The sequence below is a fragment of the Citrus clementina genome, unplaced genomic scaffold, assembly GCF_000493195.1.
Source record: "Citrus clementina cultivar Clemenules unplaced genomic scaffold, Citrus_clementina_v1.0 scaffold_1, whole genome shotgun sequence".
Lineage (NCBI taxonomy): Eukaryota > Viridiplantae > Streptophyta > Magnoliopsida > Sapindales > Rutaceae > Citrus > Citrus x clementina.
The window spans coordinates 27,878,970-27,901,392 of record NW_006263303.1 but is presented as its reverse complement, the minus strand read 5'-3'; the positions used below and the strand labels follow the sequence as shown (position 1 = coordinate 27,901,392).

Below are 22,423 nucleotides of genomic sequence, written 5' to 3'. Positions count from 1 at the left end.
AGGGAGAAATGTAAAAATATTATCTATTTTTTATTAAAATGTTATCACGTGAAACTCAGGAAGGAATGTAAAAATAACCCTATAATTATTACAAAATAAATTTTAACAGCCTGTTCGTGTTTTTCATCAGACGCAACGCAAGACAAGAGGGCAACTGACTTGTGTCAATTTAAACTTTATTCCCCATAAATTTTTATTCTTTTATTATTATTCATCGGCTCATTACGTCAAGCACACCCGCCGATTTGGCGCAAACAGCACTCATAGCTAGCGGGCTCTGAGCAAAAGGACATCGATATCGTTTCCGTTTTCTAGCAAACCTCCATCTCATCTCGTATGTAATCTCTGATTCTCCTTTTAATGATTATTTTGTTTTTGCTGCTGCAAAATTTGCTATGTATTTATGGATTGTCTGTAATCATGATTTCTGCTTCAATTTATTATAAGACTTTGCTAATGTCATAAAATGAATGCATAAGAATGTTAAAGTTTGTTCTTTGATACCTGGGTTCACTGTAGCTTATTTAATTAAGTGTGAAAAAATAATCGAATCCGTAGGTATTAATAAACTCTTAGAATGCTCATTCTCTATTTCACTGAAAATAAGAATATTGAAGTTCCTTTTTTTTTTTTTGGGGAGTGTAATTAGCAAATGAAGATATCCTATGTCATAAGCATGCTTGTGTGTGCAAGTTTGTATCAATTATTCTGAAATGTGAAATGTGCGAAGGCCATAAGATCAGGCAGTTAGAAATTGAGCTTAAGATGGCGAATTTGTTTATTTAGAAGAAGGGAATGCCAGGAAGCTGTCGGGAAGATGAAGGATTATAGGAAGCAGTGCATTTGATAAGTTTTGATAGCAGTAAATTTTTGAAAGTTCTTGACCCAGCAGCTTGTTTGGTAAAAAATCTCGGATTTGACAGAAGCTCAAACCTATTGGCATGTATGAGATCAAACTTATTGGTAATTCTATTGATCATTGCAAGTTGAATGGGAAATCATTATTCATTATGGAATGTGTACTTGTCAACTGAGGTTAAGAAAGACAAAATGGAAATTAATAACAAGAAACGATACTTTTCAAGAGGAGGTCCTTGGAAAACATGGCAAAACTTACCTTAAATGCTACTCCACCTATTTCCCATTTGAAAAAGATTCAATACCTGGTTCTGTTTTGATATAACCCATCAATGTCATGACATTCGCATCATAAGTACAAAAAGTCTATCAAATAGAAGAAATCAAGAATGTAACTGAAAGGAAAAAGTGCTTCTATTGTGCATCCACTTGTTTCCAGTGACTTGAACTTGATTTTGATTTTTCGCCAGACAAAGCCAAAGGTTAGAGATTAAGATACACTCTTATGATCTTACTTATTCCTATTCTCTTATTCTTATGACAATGATTGCTTACCAAGATTAAAAAAGCAAGCATTTATGTCTCAGGATTTTGATTGTGCTATTTGTTGGTTAATGTATGAGAGACAACAGATGTCTGGAAGACGTATTCAACCACATTATGAGGGCCGTGTTGTTCCAGCTCCAGGAATGTTGCGGCATGGTCCATTTCCTGGTTCTCCTGCTGGTCACCGGTTATTGGAGCCACTTCCTCTTTTAGAGGATAAGATTGCTGTTCAGGCAGCAGAAATTGAACGACTTGCAAGGGATAATCATAGATTGGCAGCTTCTCACATTACCATGAGGGAGGACCTGGCTGCTGCTCAACAGGAGATTCCAAGAATTAAGGCACACATTAGAAACATCCATACTGAAAGTGATATTCACATCAGGGTCTTACTTGATAAGATTGCAAAAATGGAAGCAGATTGTAAGGCTGGTGAGAGATTGAAAAAGGATCTTCAACAGGCGCACATTGAGGCACAGAGTTTGGCCAGAGCCAGACAAGAGTTGACTTCTAAAATTCAGCAAGCTTCTGAGGCATTGCATAAAGCCCGGCTTGAGGTTAAAAATTTGCCTGATTTACATGCTGAACTCGACTCTTTGAGACAAGAACACCGGAGGTTGCGGTGAGTCATGCAATGACTTAAGTTTCTATTGTATTTTTTCTCTTGTGAGATGCTTAAACTTGTGCTGAGTCAAACCTGAAACTTGTTCTGCATAATCTGTCTTTTATATTATGGTACTATAATTAATAATGAACACAGTATCACAATTTGTCCGTAATCTCAAAGAAAATCGCAGCACCAAAAGGAGAGAAGGGGGAGACACCTTCTCTTCCGTCATGCTTGCTCCCCCCCCGCCCCCACAAAATAAATAAATAAATAAATGCACATTTCAGGACTTCATTTCGTCTTCTTATATCATTAAAATGTTTCCATGTGTGTTGACACTTGATTATATATCGAGTGATATATAATATACTTTTTCCTCCTTTTTGTTAGGAATAATGAAGCTATTTTAAATTTTCAATAATTTGATGTAGTCATAAATGAAGTAGCCCCCAAGGGGCAGCCCAGTTGGTTGGGAGCTTGGGATCTGGTGCTTGGCTGTATCGAGGTCTCAGGTTCGATCCTTCTAGTGAGCTTAAAATTCCACCCTTTGTTGTCTCATGGTTCATGGGGTTGGGGTGCCTTACTGACCCCCCAGTTTAGCGTCCGCAGGAGTCTGGGTTAAAAAAAAAGGTAGTCGTAAACCAAGCAATTAGAAAGCAAGGTGTCATATTGACCACCTTTGCATAAAAACTGAAGTTCTATGAAACTCTCTATTCCTCGTCTTCTTCTTCTTCCACTTTTTATGTTTTTATTTATTACTTATTCGTTGTCATCTCTTGTAAGAATAAATCTCTATTGTGGTTCCTGATTGATGGTGATCGATCGTTTTCACTGCCACATAGATATGCTGCTGATGTACCAACATCCAAATTTCTTGGGTTTCGGTTTCCATTGTCATGTTCTTTCTTTAGTTTAGAAGTTAAAGCACAATTTATTTCTGACTTGGATCTAACCATTTGTTTTAATCTATGTGGTGGGGAAAATAGTGCTACGTTTGAGTATGAAAAGGGTCTAAACATGTCACATTCTTTCATTAGTTTAGAAGTTAAAGCACAATTTATTTCTGACTTGGATCTAACCATTTGTTTTAATCTATGTTGTGGGGAAAATAGTGCTACGTTTGAGTATGAAAAGGGTCTAAACATAGACAACGTGGAGCAATTACAAGCAATGGAGAAGAATCTAGTTGGGATGGCAAGAGAAATGGAGAAATTACATGCTGAGGTGGTGAATGCTGAGATGAGAGGACACGGTGACTTTTCTTGCCTCTATAGATGGTTTCATTAGTTGAATTTCTTTATAATTCTACTTTTTCTAGCTTGCCTTAATGCTCGTGCTGTTCCTACCTTATGTAGCTCCAAACCCATACAGTCAGACCTACACAAATCCTATCCCTTCGTATCCACCATCTGTACAAGGTGGTGGTGTGTATGTTGATGGATACAGTCAGCCTCTTCTACAGATGGGCGTTGTGCAGACGGGAGAAGGCATGATTCCATATGGTAGTAGTAATGGGGTGGCTGCTGCCAGTGGGGTTGGCATGCCTGCTGTCCCTGCTAGCACTGTTGGTGCTGTCTGGGGAGGATCCTATGATCCATAGCTTGCTGGAAGATGAACTCAGAAAAGCTGAAACTTTATGTTGCTGAGTTTTTCTGCATATCCCAGCATTGCTGGTAGATCTGTTGGTGTTATTGTGAAAACTATATTATTTCTTTGACAGATAACTTTAGACATGGCTTATTTTGATAAGTTACATCATGCTTCACTCGCATCAGGCAAATTAGGATCCGGTCAGCGTCATTCTTGCAAGAGATTATTCATCTGAAAGCTTGTACATATTCTTGTAATTTAATTAGTAGTCAAAATGAATACCCAGTTTCCGCCATTTTCTTGTAATCTTTGTTCTGTCAAAATTTTGAAACAGACGAAAACAACTAAGGGTGCGTTTGGGATTGAGGTTAAAGTATTTGATAAACACTAGTACTATAGATTTTAAACTATATTAATATGATTTTTTACTTGTATAATAAAAAATTTATATATCTTTAATAATTTTTTTAAAATTATTATTTAAAATTTATATTTACTACATATTATTAATTTTTATTTGATAGTTATAATTTTTTTTTTACAGCAGTTGTAATTTAAAAATTACAATACTTTAATTTCAAACAAGACTTAAGTAGTCTACAGATTAGTCTCAAAATTTTTTCATGTACAAGTAAACACAAAAGGGCAAAAAGGTCCCTGTTGAATTATTCCAAATTTTTTTCATATTAAATTTCACACGTTTTGCCATTTATTAAAAAAATTGTTTTGATATATAAAAATGCATCTATAAAAGCAAAAGCAGAATATGATCAACAAATTTCTCTCGATTCTCAATTTTACTGACAATTACCGAATGGATAAATATAAAAAGGTGACTCAATTCTGACTCATATTTTAAGATCCTTGCTTTTCTTGAAAGATTTGTACAAGCAAACTCCGCAAATTTTCCAAAATTAATCTCACTCTTTTAATTATTTTCAGACTTTCCAGGGACCAAAATTATATTTATAAGGGACAATTTTCTCTAATGACACAAGTGAAATCTTTTCTGTCCCATTCCCTTTGCTTTCACTTTTTTCTTCTCTGTAATATTCATTCATATACGCACAAGACAATTATCTCAGGCAAGTAACTAAGAACTCGAGTACTGGACTTCCATAATTTTTTAAAGCAATTATTATTGTTCTTTTTGTAGAAAGCTCATTGATTTTTTTTTCTTTTTCTTTTTTTATGACTGAAAATTTCCTTTACATGTTTCAGATTCCTTCTCAGAATCTAAGAAAAAGTAGTTTACTTTGCAGTATTGTTTCAATCCAAGCAAAGGTAGAGAGTCTTGTTATCCTATGATTTGCCTTTGAGTTACTAGATATACGAAAGTTTATGTGGGTGCCAGTTGGTTCAATCAGTAAAATTTTATTATCGGCAACAAAAGATTTAGGGTTCGAATTTTGCTTACAAGGGTAGTTTATTGCACTCCAGGAACACCAGGAAAATTTGTACAATAGAGGCTTTATAAGAGAAGGAAAACAACTTGAATAAGTTAGCTGTTAATGCGAGTCCAGTTGACAAATCATCTCTATTTTATTTTACTTTATTTTTTCTGAGTACTTGGAAAAATCTCATATTGGAAACTTTTTAGTTTCTTAAAGGATGTCAAATTTTGGATGTGTAGGAGTTTGTGATCAATGGAGAGCACTGATTTGTCGGGATCATTAAGAGATGGAGATTTTGAAGAAGCAGATGTTTGGGAAGTTCTCAAAGAAAGAAAAGACTCAAATTACTCAAAAGTTGTAATTGAAGCTCCCGATCTTTCTGTTGAAAGAAATCTCAATCTCACTTCTGCTGCTGCAGTGATGATCCCAATTAGAACAAGCAGTAATAATAACTACAGAGACAAAGGCAATGATGCAGTATTGAAGCAGCTGCAATCCGCTCCTATGAAAATTCCTGATTGGTCGAAGATTGGTAAGAAAAAGTCAAAGAAGAAAGCTCTCGAGGATGATTCTGATGATGGTGATTCCTATGATTGCAAGGTTCCTCCACACGAATATATTGCTCAGAGGCTAGCAAAGAGTCAAGTTTCTTCATTCTCAGTTTTTGAAGGAGTTGGTAGGACGCTCAAAGGAAGAGATTTGAGCAAAGTGAGGGATGCTGTTTTAACAAAGACTGGATTTCTTGAATAATTTGTAAGATTGGTCAGCATTGTTTCTTCATGCAGTCATACTTATGTATTTAACTATGCCCTATTTATTATTGTGGTGCTGCTATGCGGAATGAAAGTTTCAGTTGCTGAGGGTTGCCAAGCTGCAATTGCTGACAAAGTAGTTCGGCAATTCTTGGCCTTGTCAAAATAGCTACTATGAAAAATGCTAAAACTACCAGAGCTTTCATCTATTTAGGTAATATTTGTGTCTAGGAAACATCGTGTTGACTTCAACGTAATAGAAATTTGTCTTTGCTAGACCTGCTTTAGATTATGAGTTCAGGGATCAATTCTTTTGTACAACTTCGGTGAACTAATGGATATGTCTCTGCTGTTGGTTCAATAATTGATGAAGTTGTAACTATTTTTGAATAAAAGAAAGATGGATGTATAGAACTGAGGCATTTTGATGTCAATTTTATACAAATAGCTATGCATCCTAAAATCTTGTGCTAATATGGAAGTAGAAAACTAAAAAAAAAACGTAATGTGACACTACTATTAACCAAAAATTCAAGTGCCTTTTATTGTCAAAAAGGGAACATCAATCAAAGAAATCCTAACCAAGTAACCAAATTTATTTTTTTTAAAATTAAACCTACAAAATAAAATAAACAAGCTGGCCTTCAAATATTTTCCTTAACTACCACAAGCTCCCACATTGTGGCAAGAAACAAAAACAAATGAGAAACAAAGAGAAACAAGGACATTAAAACCAGGAACAAACCCAGTTTCCGCCATTTGCTTTCCAACGTTCTGACAAATCCATCTTTACAAGCTTGGCAGTCATAGCAGAGAGCGTTTCTGTCATTTGTCCACGTATCACAATCCGAATCAAGCACTTTGTTTTCATCATCACAATCTGAATCAAGCGGCACAGTGTTGTTTACAGCACCATTATCTCCCTTGATCCAAGAGGTGGCGTTCACAAACTTCATCCCACACACTGCTGGCGGCGTGCAGCATCCAGACTTCAAAGTCACACAATAGAAAAACCGAAAAAGAAAAAAAAATGTTAATACTAAGTTGATCATTAACATAATAATTTTTGTTCTGGCTGGTTCTAGCCTGCGGAACAAGCCACCTTATCTAGACTGCAGCATAACAGAGCTAATTTTAAAATATAAAGTAAGTAGGTTATAGATTACCTCGATGGGTGAGAGCTTCTTCATAGTAAAATCATAAGATTTGACAGTCAAAGATTTCAAAAACAAATCGTCACATATTTTTGTATCGTAAATGCAAGATTTGATGTTGTTCCAGTTGTTAGGATTATCAACTTTTAATTTAAACCATCTTGGAGAAGCAAGAATCTTTCTACTTTCCATGTCATAGGCCCCAAGAAGTGCAAGTCCAACGGTGAGCATCACAAGCAATGGCACTACAGCAAGGAGAAATCCAGGCATAGGAAACTTGGGCCGCAAGAAAAGAGCTGCAGTGCTTATAATGAACATGAAAAGCAAGGCAATGCCGATCCCCGTTTGCAGCCTCGGCAGCCTGAGGAGATTCTCACAGTCATAGTCTCTCATGTAGAGAAGCCAGATGACTGAAGCAAGAATTGGTAGTGAAACAATGAATGATATCATTGCTAATATCCCAGATAAGGATTTTGCCCGAAGGGCATTAATGCTTAACGCCGGTGCTGCTTTTTCTGTTGTCATTATTATTGCTTTTTCCTCTGGAATATTCTTTGCTTTTGGTGCTGGTGCTGGAAGTGCTTCTAGCTTAGCGCCTTTTTCTTCAGGTATTGTCACTGTGGTTACAGCTTCAGGTGCTCGTGCTGGTGCTGGGTTGTTAGCAGTTTCAGCCATGCCAGTGAAGAGTGGACTTTCAGCAAAAGACACTTTGTTTTTAAAGAATTCTTTGTCCCATCTTATTGCCAAGTCAAGTTCGTTTAAGAGAAATTTTGGGACAGATGAGAAATATTTGGGAGAAAGTTTAGGTTTTATTGTTACGTGTATTAAAAACGAATTTTGATACTCGAACACTGTAAAATTCAGTCAAGATCTAACTGATTAATTACTATATACATGGCAAAAGAATTGTTAAAAGATTCTATAACTAAGCACAAAAAATATTATTGCACATGGGTAATTTAGAAATGGTTTATGTAGGCACTTGGCAGTGATTTTGATCGACATCGTTAAAATGTTTGTGTGGTTATGAATCTTAATTACAGCTTCTTTTTTTTTCCAATAGAAATACATATAATGACAAGTAAGAAGGCTTTTGTTGGTAAACGAAGAAGCCATTAACTGCACTTAATAATGGAAAAAAAATATTGGGTCCTCTCCTCTCAAGTCTCAATGAATTGATTCCTTTTCTTACATCTTTCATTAATAATAAAAATGTTCATGCACATATCACAAAAATCCAATAGAATGAGAGTAATGCTATGGAAGTGCCTAAATATACTACATAGTTTTCATTTTATATGGAAACCATATTCGAAATAAAGAGAGAAATAAACTCAAAAAAACATAAAAGTATATGATTATTGGGATTTAGTCCTTTAAAGTTGTAGTTTTTTTTTTGGATACTTTTGAGGAATGAGACTAGATACATCTGAAAATGAAATCGAACATTGTGATTATGCTGTAATAAGTTTAATGGAGGCTGAACTTGGCAAGAATTTCATTGACTAAATATTTTTAACTTATTATAAATAAATAAAAAAAGGAATAATCGGTATATTGATTAGAAATTGGAATCACTTGAAAACAGATGTTCATGAGCCCTATCAATCTCTACTGGTTCAATTTTTAGTCGAGCTATTAGCACTTCTTTCTAAATTCCTCATAAAATCTATTTTATAAATTTACAATTTTATCCCCAAGTATAATTATCTAAGAAGATAAAGTGATGTCTATTAAATAGATTAAGATTCTCCCATTATCTGAACTTCTCCATAATAAAAATTCACATGCTGATTGATAATTAATAAATTTAAGATATAAAGAACTTAAATCCTATCCATAGACTATTATTGCATGACACATGGTATAATTTATTAAAAACTCAAGAAAACTCAGATCATGCGAGAATTTTAATCCCTCTTAAACTTTTATGCTCACACTTAAATTGAAATTCTTCACACCCATCAAGGAAGCAGATATAACAACAAGAAATCCTTTAATGAGACAGAATTTTAATTTTTATTACATTTGAAGGAACTTCCTGCTCTACAAAAATTGTGTCTTCCTTAAAATTAAAGTCCTTATTTTATTTGTTTTAGGGTAATCATGCAATCATTATTGATACTAGGGTTAATTTTGGATGGTTTCTCTTGTAAATTAATTATTTTAAAATCATTTCATTTGCTTTTGGAAACTTTAATTTACCCTCATTTTTGTTAAAAAATAAAAATAAAAAAAAATCAATTGATTCTCATTTTTTTCCTTATATTTTGACTAAATATAAAAGTAATTTGAGATTTTCAAAAGGAAAGAAGATGATTTGAGAATATTAAATTTACAAGGAATTATCCAAAATTTGCCCTTAATACTATACACCATTGCCTCTTATAATTTCTTTTTTTTTTTTTGAAAAAGGACCAACAATTAAAAGGAAAGAAACATATGCTTTTATAATTTTCAAATACGTAAGGGTTATTTGTTAAACATTTAAAATTTGAAATTTTATCAATTTTAGACATTTAAATTTTTTTTATAATTAATGTCTGATTTTCAAACATTTACATCTAAACAAGAAAAAAGGAGTAAACTTTCGTGATTTTTATTTAAATGGAAAAAGATTTGAATCAAAAGTAAATTAATTTTAAAAAATCTCTACAAAATATATTTATTTTCTAAAGTATAAAATTTAATTTTTTTATTTGTAAAAATATGAATGTCAAATACTTATATTTAAAATATTTTTTATTTATAAAAATAAACAAAACGCTACTTATATATTCATATATATATATTTTCAAATATTCGTATTGATACTTAATCTCATTTGCCCATTTTTTAACTCAGCTGAATACGCTTAATATTTTTACTCTCTTTTAATTCCAAGTGGCTTCTTTTCATTGGTCACCGGACGAACCGGATAGAAATAAACAGGCTCACACTCCCTCGCATTTTTAAGGCCTTATGACTTAGTCTCAGCTCTCGTATCAATATCAAAATCAAAATTTCTCGCCTCTTTGTTTCTCTCTTGAACTGATCAAGCATGGCCGCCGACGAGGTAAATTTCATTTATCTCTTTCCATCTATTTTAACGATTTCTGTTTGGGCGCCTAGAAAATAGAAACTGTACGGAAAGAAATTTCTTATTGGATTCATAATTTTTTTAGCCTTTATCTTCTGTTTGATTATTTGAATCACTCTCATCGTGATTGATACAAAATTGTGGATAATATATAAATTTAAACGTAAATTGCCTTTATTTTGTGATTTGTTTTATATCTCTTGATCATTTGTGCTGTGCTTGTTCAATGGGAAATTGAAAGTTTAGGTTTTTCGCGCAAAATTTTTGACCTTTTTATGGAATGATTAATCTCTTAGGAATCGTGGTGAGGGAAAATGAAGAGCTTCTGAATGATGTTATTTTTATAAGCAAAGCTATAGATTTGTAATATGACCAACGATATGGTATGATTGTTAATAAGAGGTGTATAATTTGTCATCAGATGGTGATGGATGAATGTCAGCACTTCTGTATCTAGTGGCAAACTTGCTTTACGTTAGCCCAATGTTGCATAAGTTTCTCATTATTTTATGTTATGGTTACTGGTACTCCTTTTGTCTTAGATTGAACTCAAAACTGCTCCTGCTGATTTCCGGTTTCCAACAACAAATCAAACCAGACATTGCTTCACCCGCTACATTGAGTTTCATAGGTAAACTCACTAGTAATGAACCATTTTGCTTATGATGAAGCTGTAGCATGTACCACTTCATTTTATTATGCAGGTGCTTGGCAGCAAAGGGGGAAGAATCTAATGAATGTGAAAGATTTGCTAAATACTATCGTTCTCTCTGCCCCGGTGACTGGGTGAGTATATTGCAATTCTTTGAATGTTGTTGATTGCAATATATGATTCTTTGGATGTTGTCTATTGCCATATATGATTCTTTGAATGTTGGCTAACATATTTTAAGTTTACTTAGTTATAAGTCCTTTTTTAGTTGTTGCTGAATTCACACAGATAAGTAAACAAAATAAAGATAAGTAAATAAAATGACTCATTTGTCTTTTCATGAATAATATAACTTATTTGTCTTTTCATGATACGTCTTAGGAGGTTATTATGTTAGACCACCTGTCTATGAGAAAATTTGAAACATGTGTCCAGGTGTAGAAATCATTGAGAACAATAGAAAATTATTGGGGATGTAGAAATTCCAAACATTCTTCCTTATTTTGTGTCTAGGTTTTAGTGGCTGTTCTGATATCAAGCTTTGTTATACCAAGAATGGATTCTTGATGATTATTGCATTATATCTGTTGTTGGAGATCAGCTGGTATTGTAGCAGACTTCTTTGGTGGATTGACCTTTAATATGTGAGAACGATATAAATGACTGGATACACAGGAGTAATTCTGCTATGATATTGTATTATGATAGACTAGTGGAGAAAGTTCATGCATTTGTTTGTCCGCATTAGTACTAGCACTTACAGGCATATGATGCTTAAACAATCATGTGATTAGATAATTGGGTTTAGTCAGGACACTAATTTTAGCTTCTGGCTTGAGCATCATAATGTTAAGATGTCGGTGAAGATTGCCATGTCATGTAAAGAATAGAAATAAGAATGAGCTTTTTTTATTATTATTTATTTTTAAGCTTGCATTTATCATCATCTCTAGAATCAGTTTAAACAAAAGCCTCAATCCTCATAGTGCAAAAGAATAACTGGTACCTGAAAGCTTATATGCACGAAGGGTATTTATAGCAGAATGGTACACCATATGAAAGCATTAGAACATCTGAGTGAACCATTTTTTATCATTGGGATTATTTTAGGTGTTATGATTTTAGTCTCATCAATTGTAACTGACATCTTGTCCAGTAGAATGTTTATCGTCATCTCGACTCACAAAGAGACAATGTTATAATTGATTTTGCATGCAGCTGCTATTATGTTTGTCCAGTCAACAAAATTGATAGCCTTCTATCATGATCTTTTTTGTTGATGAAAGTTTAACTTGTATGTTTTCTAACCACTTGAATTGTAGTAATTTGCATTTGTGATGGAAGTCATTTTTTTCCGTTTCCCTCTCTGTTATGTGCTCAAATTGCTGCAGATTGAGAAGTGGAACGAGCAGAGGGAAAATGGGACGTTCCCAGGTCCTCTTTAAACTTGCATCAGCACTCGGGTGGCTTTTCTTTTGGATGAAACGTTCATATTGCTCTGTTTATTTGCTCCCTGATCATGTTTTTTCATTTAAGCCTGAAAACCAATAAGGCAACAGTTAAAGATTGTTTTGAATGTTGATGCTTTAGTAGTTTAGTTATTGACTTATTGCGCATGGTCAATAAGCAAAAGACCTTTGAAAAGCCATGACTCTGCAAATGTTATCAGTTTTTGGGGAAAACCTGTGGTGCAACTGCGGTACCGTGCCACAGTTGCATCCAACCGTTGGATGCCAGTGGACTCCATCAATCTAAGTGCATCCAACGGCTGAATGCAACTGTGGCACGGTACCACAGTTGCACCATAGCCTGATCCCAATTTTTGATCCCATTCACTTTCAGTTTTTTTTTTTTTTTTTTTTGTGATTTGGCTTGATGCAACAAAGTGGAAATCAAATAATGATATTTTGGGTTAAAGAATAAATTTAAAAAGAATCCATAAAAATCTTAATTTTGACAGAAATCAGTGGGTTTTAATTGTATTATCATTAATAAGATAAAACACCAACCATTCTTATACACGCATATAATAACAACAAATATTGCCTCGTGGTGAGCCCACTTGCACAATTTTTTTCTTCTTGACCTTGATTTGATGTTGACTGATGTTATTTATTTAATTATGGGGAAATATTTACCGTCCACTTATTTTTTTTAATTTTTTAAAAATATATAATTATTTTTTTTACTGAAATTCACTTAAAATTATATTTTTTTTTTACTTTTCTACTTTCGTTTGGAATCCGTTAATTATGGGGAAATATTTACCGTCCACTTATTTTTTTTAATTTTTTAAAAATATATAATTATTTTTTTTACTGAAATTCACTTAAAGTTATATTTTTTTTTACTTTTCTACTTTCGTTTGGAATCCGTTAAGAAAACTAACAGAAACTAAAAAAAATGACCATTTTACCCCTAAAATGAAAATTACAATTTCACCCTAAAAATGTCAAAAATAATAAGACTTAATGATGAATATCATTATTGGTACGTTAATGAAGTACAAAAAAATCTTAACTACTAGAGATTATAACTCAATGAATAATAAAACTCTACTTATCTTAAATTTAATTGATGTTTTGCGAGATTTGACTATTTTTAATACTACTGTTATAATTTAGCATTCTAATTATAAACATATTTATAAAAAAAACCTTGCATTTAATGGTTGTGGAATTAATTTCTTTATTGACTGATGGGGAAAATAATTTCTTTAATCTAATTATTTTTGACAATTTTTGGGGTGAAATTATAATTTTCGTTTTGCGGGGTAAAATGGTCATTTTTTTAAGTTTCTGTTAGTTTTCTTAACGGATTCCAAACGGAAGTGGAAAAGTAAAACAAAATGTAACTTTAGGTAGATTCCAGCAAAAAAAAAAATTGTATATTTTTGAAAAAGTTGAAAAAAACGGGTGGACGGTGGATATTTTCCCTTTAATTATTTGTCCATAAGGTTGATAGTTCCTTCTAGCATTGCTTGAATAGCTCGATTCATCTTACTCATTCTCTTAGAAGAAAAAAATGCAGAAGTTAGAGATATGCTAGCTGCTGGAGTCCTCTAAAACGGGGAGTTATCTTGATTTCTTAAGTGGTAAGGTAACTTTTAAAATAATTGTTATTAATTGTATTATGAAAATAACGAGTTGTGGAGAAAGTCAGTTAAATATTTAATAAAATTTATTTTTTTGAAAGTGTTGTGCGTTTTAAAGGTAGTGTTATGTGTTTGGTAAATTTTACTATTGATGTTATAAAAATATAAATGACTAAGATGATTATAAAGTTCAGACAAAATTTGTTTACACATTTGTAAATATGTGTATGTAATAATTCTTTAAAAAAAGGACAACAACTAGGGGAGGGCATCGGTTTCGTTTAGGGGTAAACTTTCGATTTCAGTTTGGTTCGGGTTTGAAATTAAAAAAAAAAAATCATTCGGTCTTTAAGGAAAATAAAAATCGAACCGAAACCAATAGTTCAGTTCGGTTCGATTTTGTTTTCAATAACGGTTCATATTAACAAATCAATTTTTCGTTCAGCTTAACTTACACATAAAGCTTATTATAATCAATGTATAATAAACAAAAATAAAATAATTTACAAATTTGTATTCACAAAAAAAAATGCAAGAATTTTGGACTAAAATGCAAAATCTTCAAAATCATCGTCATTGTTTTTAAAATCAAAACTTTTGGCCCAAAATGAAAAAAATAAATGTTTGTGTCGTATTGTAATTTACCAAAACCTACGAACTAGGTTTTGACCACCCTTAACACCAAGTCACCAACATTCCTTTAGTTTGAGAAAATGGTGATAAATACCCTTTTGTTTACAAAAATGTTCACATCAACTATTTTTTAAGTATATAGATCCATTTTTGTGTTTAAAAATAAGATGCTTGTTAAGTTACGTAATCGTGTAATTTATATCAACCCAACACTTGCTATAACTAACATAAAAACATAAACAACAAAAACTAAATGTGTGTTAATGGTAGCAAACATTGGGTTAATGTAAGTTACATGATTATGTAACTTAACAACTACCTAAAAATAATCATACAAATATTTTTAGACAAATAAACCAAATTTTGTACTAAGAAAAAGATCTATGTAACTTTTTGTGAAAGCATAGTGTTTGTATAACTATTTCACCAAAATATGGTGGTGTTGACATCCTTTCTTCTAATTTTTTTTTTTTTGTGTGTGTATGTGTGATAACTGATAATTAAAATATCTTTTTATTTTCTAATCAATATTGTTGGTAATAAATAACCTCTTTAATTTTAATAGTTTACTTCCTAATTGAATAAAAACAATTCTGAGTAATATATGTGAGAATGTATATGACATTATATTAAGTATAAAATTAATTCTCAAAGTCACGTTTTGAAAAATGACATTTTTTTTCTACTTTTTAAAATTTTCTATAAGATAAGATAACTTTATCAAAAATAATTTTTAAAAATATTTACTAAACATATAAATTAATTTTTTATTTTTAAAATTTCCTTTTGATCTTTAAAAGACAATCTCAAATAAACCCTAATTCTTTTGAGCTTTGTATTTGGTGGGGTCGGTCAAAAGAGTTATAATTTTACACAAAAAGATTCAAAAGCAAAATAATAATGACTTTAGACCTACAACGGCCAGCAATTTCAAATTTCAAATTCCAAATGATAATGGCAGCCACCTTCTTATTAAATCAATACATTTTGCATATAGATCGAGAACTGAGTCCTTGCGTGTGTCTAAGGATGATTTTATCTCGTATATTACAAGCAGATCCGGCACGTTATGAGTCAGGTATTTGAGTGAATAGTAGCATCCTGGGGTTGACATAGAATGTCACCATTGATTAAGTAGTCGAGAAGATTCCAAGCAAATAAGAACTTCTCCAGACAACTCTCATCTAGTAGCTACCACCGGGATTGAGTGCAATTGGAGCCAAGGCCAGCTTGATTTGGGCAGGTCAATTAGCCCAACCCCCATACCAACCCCCACCCACTTCTCTTTATTGGGCACCCATTTTCGAGGAACCCTCCGCTCGATGCAGCGGCTGCCTCCTCCAGATGTTCTGCACTCCAATGTAATAGAAATTAAAAAAATTGGAACACTTCTAGCATTCAAGTCAAAATCTGGCAAAATACAATCAATAATGCTGATTAAAAAACGTCTGATCCCAACCCTGAGGAAACTGCAAAATTCCATGCGCTTGAGCACACAAAGAATAAATAGAATATGCAAACCAAAAAAATTAAAAATTAAAAAAAAGAATGGGATATTTACAAAAAGCATACAAAGCGCATAAACTGAAAAGACAAGCGATTCAGATTCTCTTAACTTTATCTTTGTGATGAATCGGAAGCATGAATTATGATGGACCAGAGAATAATTGTTAATACATCTCATAATAGTTGTCAAAATATATATATAATCTATGTTATCGAGGCCTCCGACACCCACGTTACATGATCTTATTTTGCATATAGAATTTGAAAAATGTATGTAATATATTATGTATAACTTATTCATCAGCTCTATTTATACTAAAAATTTGAATATCATTATTGAGAAAAGCTCGTCAATTTCTGTAATGAATCAGTTTTAATATTTGAGTAAAGAGTAGAATCAATACGAAAACAATCAAAAATCTTCCGCGACATAATAAGAAGTGAGAAAGGTTGAAATGTTGAATCATTCATAACACTAAAAATAAACTGGCAAGGCCCCCATTTACATTTAAATGACTCATTTGAAAATGAAGCATATCCTAAAGTTGGCCATTGATATTAGGATTATGATTCTCTCCTGATTTGAGCACTCTTAATTTTTTACAGATCTTGTGCCACATGTGTTTTAGTGTTAGTGGATGATTATGATTTAACTACTTTTTCTTTTTAATTTATTAACCACCAATCATATTAACAGAATTTACTCAAATGAAGATCAGATCATGAGAAAATCTTGATTTGTGATATTATGGTGTGAAACCTAGACCACACAACAAGAGGCCGACCGAAGATAAGAGGGTCATCGTCATTGTGCTTTGATTGTGCTATGATCATCAATTATTCTTTTGAATTGTCTTCAACAATCATATTTTTATTGACTTAAGCAATAGTTTTGCAATCACACGCGTTAAATAATGACATGTCAAGAAGTCATTTTAGCAGTAAACAGCACTCTTTCGTGTAATGTTAGTACATGTGGCTAATTCAACAATTGAACTTCGTTTATAACGTGTGATAGTACATGTGGTATGTCCCCACCACCCGTCAGATCAAGTTGTCACTATTGTTTAATACTACAATTATCATATCAATTCGTTGTTTAAACAGATTAAATTCCAAACCAACAGGCACTAGCATAATAGCATTAGCATGGGATTTAATAATTGTATTTAAGTTTTTTAAAAATAAAGTTTATGGTAGTATCATTTTAATATCATATCTTAATAAATTCAAAGGAAACTAAAAAGGGGTACACTTTTAGTTTGAGCTACCATAGTTAATTTTGTGTGTGACTCTTTCGTTATTCTTTTTGCATAATCAATTAACCATTAAATAAGTATTAAAAATAAGAGTCACATCATATATTTAATGTACCGAAAGAAAAAGGTTGTGTGAAAAATTTCAAAAACATTTGAGAGTTTACGTAGACGTTATTGATACAAACTTTGGAAGTCATAGATGTTATTTTCCCCTAATCATCCGAAACTGGTGCCTGATTTGGGTGCCCAAACAGTCAAATAGAAAACGGCGCCGTTTCCGATTTTGATATTCCAATACCAAATCGGCAATCGGACACTCGGACTCGGGAGTCTTGGACAAATTACGTAGCGCGCTCGTATCAAAGTCGATCGTTGCTTTCGTTAATAAGAGCATCACGCGTACACGGTACGCGGGTGACCTTACCAAAACTAAAGTGACGACAAATCAAAGAAAACAGTGTAAAATGAGACGGTAACCAAGTGCTGCCACGTCAAAAGTTTGGATATTACTGTGGGCGACAATACACTGAACAATTGCCTATTCAGAGACGTTGACCCACGGCTTAAAAAGTTAAGAGCGAGCGTAACGCTTTCCTCTTTTTTTCTTTGTGTTTTTTTTGTTCACGTCACTTGTAGGCTGTAAAATAATGATCACAGCCGCGTCCCTACTGGCTCGCAAGGAACTTTTCTACGGTAACAACGAGGCTTTGACCTTAAAAAATTGTAGTTGACTATAAAGTTTGAACCAAAAAGGCCTTTGGCTTTAGGGATTGTTTGGAAGAAGCTAACCTTTTTGTCATAGTTTTAGTAATCAATGTTAGATAAATTGTCAAAATCTTTAAGCAATTACCCAAATTTGTTATTTTATTATTTTCATCTATTTAACAGTAGAAATTCTTTGTTAAAATAGGAGAAAAATAGATTAGAGACTATTATATATATATATATATATAAAATCTTTCTAAAACAAAAGTAAACAAACTAAAGAAAGAGCACATTTTAGATTCATCACCAAATCAGTTTGAGAAAATATAATACGAGCAAAAGTATTTAAACTACAGTAATCGAAAATTTGTATTTTTATTACAAGTTTTCAATTTTGACATCCCGGGCCAAGCCAACAAAATCTTTTAGTATTCGCTAGGGGGTTTTTGTGATTAATTGTGAACTTTAGGTGATATTAGTTAAGACATTGGGGATACGGATGAAAATATCCAATCTCAGAATGGGAAGGGAGCTGTGGCCTGGGGAGTACTCGACCGTTTAAAATTGGTATTTAAAACACTTCCACTAGAGACAACTAAACAACGCGTCGGTAGGAAACCGCCCTCACACGTGTCGGAAACTCGCGCGTCACTTTAAAACGTGTTAAGCATTAACAAAGGATGATCACCCGGCGGAGCCAACTCAAAAGAACTTTCTCCGCAGTAACCCCACTCTCTTCCATACAGTTACTGCATTAGGAGAAGATAAACTTCCCGTATAAAAATATCTCCTCATCGTTCAGAACTTCCATCGAACATTTCATCTGCATTGATTTTGAAAATCTGTGGCGCAATGTTTCGTCTAAGCAACAACTTGATCGGGATCCTCAACATCTTAACATTCCTCCTCTCAATTCCGATCCTCTGGGCCGGCATCTGGCTCTCCAACAAGGGCGTGACCGAATGCGAGAAGTTTCTCGACAAGCCCGTGATAATTCTGGGCGTGTTCCTAATGATAGTCTCCTTGGCCGGCCTCATCGGCGCGTGCTGCAGAGTCTCCTGGCTATTGTGGGTCTACTTGGTTGTGATGTTCTTGTTGATTGTGCTGTTGTTTTGCTTCACCATCATGGCCTTCGTCGTGACCAACAAAGGAGCCGGTGAGGTCTTGTCCGGAAGAGGGTATAAGGAGTACAGATTGGGAGATTACTCAGACTGGTTGCAAAAGAGAGTGAATAATACTAAGAATTGGAACAAGATTAAGAGTTGTTTGATTGATAGCAAAGTTTGCTCAAGCTTTCATGATAAGTATCTTAATGACACCGTCGAGCAGTTTTATTCCGAGCACTTGTCTTCTGTTCAGGTACTTTATTACTATAACTCTACATATGTTTATACATAATTTATTAAAAATTTTGGTTGATTTGTCCCTTCTTTAGATATATATTTTTTTATTCTTAAGAAACAATTTTGGGTGCTTGTTGATTAGGGATTTTGCTGAACTTTTTTTCATGCATGTGGTTCTTTGGGCTCGGTGTTTTATCTGGTTTTGTAATTAAAACTTGGTTTTGTCTTGAGTGTTGGAGATCTAATTTTTACATTAATTAATTAAGTTATTCAGTTTTGGATGCAGTTTGTAAAAATTTTGATCTGGGTTTTCAATATCTGTTCAAATTATGGTTGTCAAGGAAGTACACTAATTAGTGGCAGTTCCTTCTGCAGTTGTTGTTGGGATTTTTTTTTCCACCATGATTTTGTTGAATTATTGTCTATTGAAATCATATTATCAATTAGTTTACAGATGTTGACTTATGACCTAGAAACCACCATAACGCTTGCTAATTGGGACCCAAGTTCCTGAAGTGATACTAATCAAAAGTTTGTTTTTGGTTTGCAAAATTACACCTTTGCTGACGGCTCCCTTTTTGTTATAGTCTTCTTGTATGTTCAAACATCTGTTGATTGTGGGTGATACTGTAGAGGGACTCAGGGACCACATTAAATTATTGCGATGAAAAACAAACTGTTGTGATTTTACTTTGCTACAAAATATAAATCATTGTCTCTTTATGCCTTGAATTTGTGTTTCTGCTGCTTTATTCTCTCAACTTTGTTTTCTTCAATATGTTGATTGTGGCTTACCTTTCGTTTACTCTGATATGCAGTCTGGTTGCTGCAAGCCATCTAATGACTGTGGATTTAATTATGCCGGTCCAACCCAATGGACTAAGGGAAACACATCTAGCACCAATCCCGACTGTGGTGCATGGGGGAATGATGCAAGTACTTTGTGCTACAACTGCCAATCATGCAAGGCTGGCCTGCTGGACCAACTCAAGAGTGACTGGAAGAAGGTTGCCATTGTCAACATTGTCTTCCTCATAGTGCTTATCATCGTTTACTCCATTGGCTGCTGTGCGTTCAGGAACAGCCGGAGGGACAATGATTACGGAAAGTACCCTCTAGGTCGTTGATGTAGTCTAGATCAGATCATAACATCTCTATGTAGTAGTAATTAGGCGAATTCTCACTATTTGCTTTGCTATATGTAATTAGGCGAATTCTCACTATTTGCTTTGCTATATGTTATTAACCATGGTTTTTTGTATGTATACCTCTTGTTGATTTTTGATTGGTATTAGGACGTATTGGATCTATGTAGTCATATCGTATGTGGAATTTATATATTTTTATCTGGCAGCTAGTTTGCTTCTTTTTGTTTTCTTATTTTGGTGCATTTTGCTTGTTATTTTTACCGAAGTTTTATATGAGGAAGTTGTTACTAAATATCGCATTTTGAGTCGATTTGGATTGCGCAATCTAAATTTAACCAATACCCTTTGACTATCAGAGTTGTAATTACCAAATGGCGGACTCCTATTTTAATTTAGGCAAATGTTGAAGATATATTTACGCGTTGCTAAAATATTTATACATTCATTTGAAAATTCAAATTGTAATTAGCACCTGGACAAAAAACTTAGTTCATCTTTTCCGTGATTGTGTATTTGATGGCTCGCTGCTGTAACAGCTTGTTCGTTGTCCTCAATGTGGTAACATTTCTTCTATCCGTCTTCATTGTCTGGTTCGGAGTACTATTAATCACCACAGAAGCAACAGAATGTGATAAATTCCTGCAAAAACCAGTCTTACTCCTAGGATTCTTCATTATGATCATCTCTCTGATAGGAATAAGAGGCGCATGTTGCCATTCATCTGGGTATCTCTGGTCTTACCTTGTTCTGTTGATGTTGATTATCGTGGGCGTGATTTCTTTAACTGTGTTTACGTTAGCGGTAACAAACAGAGGGTCCGGTCAGAAATCGCCAGGAAAAGCGTATAAAGAGTACAGAATGGATGATTACTCATCCTGGCTGCGAAAGAGAATGAATGATGAAGAGAATTGGAGAAAGATCAAGAGCTGCTTTGTTGCTACAAACATTTGCAGCGACTTTGAACGTCGTCATGTTAACGCAGCTGCTGCTGATAAGTTCTCCAGGGAGCGCTTGTCTAGCGTTGAGGTACAGTAATGGACTAATTTCAATATATATCTGCTCGCTTCTGCCATTTTCTTCTGGATCTAACATGCCTGGGGCTTGGTGTTTGCCAATTGCCATGCAGTCTGGTTGCTGTAAGCCACCTGATGACTGCAAATTCACCTATGTGCCACCAACATATTGGAACAAGGAAAAAGGGAATTTCACCAACGCAGATTGCAGATTATGGGATAATAGGCCTGCCATTTTGTGCTATGATTGCGCTTCTTGTAAGGCTGGCCTGCTGGACCGAATCAACCGACAATGGAAGATAGACGCAAATTTGAACGCTGTTGCACTGCTTGTGCTTGTCATTGTCTTCATCGTTGGTTGCTCTTCTCTTAGCGAAAACAGAACAAAAGTTCATGCTTACAAAACAAATCGTTGTCCTTACCCATCATCTTCAAAGTCTTGACTTGCGAATAGATTTTTTAGAAGTTACTTATGTTAATCAAGTTAAGAGATTATTTTTTAGCTTGCAATTTAGCAAACATTGTTGTCAATTGGTCATCACGGGCCCTTGCTTCTTTAAATTTTCCAGATTAATATGCTTCTGGTTGTGGTGAGGTATTAAAGCACCCAGCAATCGGTACATCATTTTCTTCCGTTTGGAAATTTCTGGAAGTGGGATCAACTTGGGAATCGAATGAATTAATGGCCAAGAGAAAAGATTGAGCAGTGCATGTAGCGTTACAACAATTTGATCAACTTTAGTCATGGCTTTGAAGCTGGCATTAGTTTCTGATAATCTGAAAGGTGTCCATGCTATCTCCGTTGCACCCGCTTGGAACATTCATTTTTCAACTACCCACTTATTGTTTTCGTGTAGATATTTCAATATCTAATCATACAAGTTAAAGAGTTGTAAAGGATAAAGAAATTTAAAAGAAAAACCGTCTGCACTTAAGGGAAAATTATTCACGTTGTTAATTTGTTAATGACAAGGATCTTGTATATCATTAACGTAAAAATTTAGATCACATGGTAGTACGAGTTGTGATAAATTTTAATAAATATTGTTTGATGCAAAACTATTTTTATTAAAAAAGAAAAAAAGTTCTA

The 22,423-nt window shown here is 33.7% G+C and overlaps 6 protein-coding genes across 9 annotated transcripts; 5 read left to right on the top strand and 1 right to left on the bottom strand.

The window, feature by feature from the left end:
* Positions 1-103: 103 nt before the first annotated feature.
* Positions 104-3,916, top strand: LOC18055705 (protein FLX-like 4). Of its 3 annotated transcripts, none has more exons than XM_024192351.1 (5): positions 104-334; positions 1,491-2,026; positions 2,998-3,028; positions 3,155-3,263; positions 3,367-3,916. In XM_024192351.1, the coding sequence occupies exons 2-5, from the start codon at positions 1,491-1,493 to the stop codon at positions 3,609-3,611; spliced, it is 921 nt and encodes a 306-aa protein (XP_024048119.1). In that variant the 5' UTR covers positions 104-334; the 3' UTR covers positions 3,612-3,916. The 3 variants fall into 3 exon arrangements, with proteins under 3 accessions (XP_024048119.1, XP_006453509.1, XP_024048120.1); XM_024192352.1 differs by lacking the exon at positions 104-334 and adding an exon at positions 654-1,340; XM_006453446.2 differs by lacking the exon at positions 2,998-3,028 and having other exon boundaries at positions 3,124-3,263.
* A 536-nt stretch (positions 3,917-4,452) lies between these two features.
* LOC18055704 lies at positions 4,453-6,161 on the top strand. 2 transcript variants are annotated; one of them, XM_024192350.1, is made up of 2 exons: positions 4,453-4,686; positions 5,235-6,161. In XM_024192350.1, the coding sequence occupies exon 2, from the start codon at positions 5,248-5,250 to the stop codon at positions 5,743-5,745; it is 498 nt and encodes a 165-aa protein (XP_024048118.1). In that variant the 5' UTR covers positions 4,453-4,686; positions 5,235-5,247; the 3' UTR covers positions 5,746-6,161. The 2 variants fall into 2 exon arrangements, with proteins under 2 accessions (XP_024048118.1, XP_006453504.1); XM_006453441.2 differs by lacking the exon at positions 4,453-4,686 and adding an exon at positions 4,817-4,885.
* A 229-nt stretch (positions 6,162-6,390) lies between these two features.
* LOC18055703 (tetraspanin-15) lies at positions 6,391-7,096 on the bottom strand. Its single transcript, XM_006453440.2, has 2 exons — positions 6,914-7,096; positions 6,391-6,736 (listed from the first exon to the last, which is right to left on the bottom strand). The coding sequence occupies exons 1-2, from the start codon at positions 7,091-7,093 to the stop codon at positions 6,392-6,394; spliced, it is 525 nt and encodes a 174-aa protein (XP_006453503.2). The 5' UTR covers positions 7,094-7,096; the 3' UTR covers position 6,391.
* Positions 7,097-9,848: 2,752 nt separating this feature from the next.
* LOC18055702 (cytochrome c oxidase subunit 6b-2) lies at positions 9,849-12,467 on the top strand. Its single transcript, XM_006453439.2, has 4 exons — positions 9,849-9,956; positions 10,523-10,611; positions 10,685-10,766; positions 12,024-12,467. The coding sequence occupies exons 1-4, from the start codon at positions 9,942-9,944 to the stop codon at positions 12,075-12,077; spliced, it is 240 nt and encodes a 79-aa protein (XP_006453502.1). The 5' UTR covers positions 9,849-9,941; the 3' UTR covers positions 12,078-12,467.
* Positions 12,468-18,285: 5,818 nt separating this feature from the next.
* On the top strand, positions 18,286-20,525 carry LOC18055701 (tetraspanin-8). Its single transcript, XM_006453437.2, has 2 exons — positions 18,286-19,188; positions 19,991-20,525. The coding sequence occupies exons 1-2, from the start codon at positions 18,682-18,684 to the stop codon at positions 20,297-20,299; spliced, it is 816 nt and encodes a 271-aa protein (XP_006453500.1). The 5' UTR covers positions 18,286-18,681; the 3' UTR covers positions 20,300-20,525.
* Position 20,526: 1 nt separating this feature from the next.
* On the top strand, positions 20,527-22,042 carry LOC18055367 (tetraspanin-7). Its single transcript, XM_006453436.2, has 2 exons — positions 20,527-21,346; positions 21,447-22,042. The coding sequence occupies exons 1-2, from the start codon at positions 20,837-20,839 to the stop codon at positions 21,774-21,776; spliced, it is 840 nt and encodes a 279-aa protein (XP_006453499.1). The 5' UTR covers positions 20,527-20,836; the 3' UTR covers positions 21,777-22,042.
* The last annotated feature ends 381 nt before the right edge of the window (positions 22,043-22,423 follow it).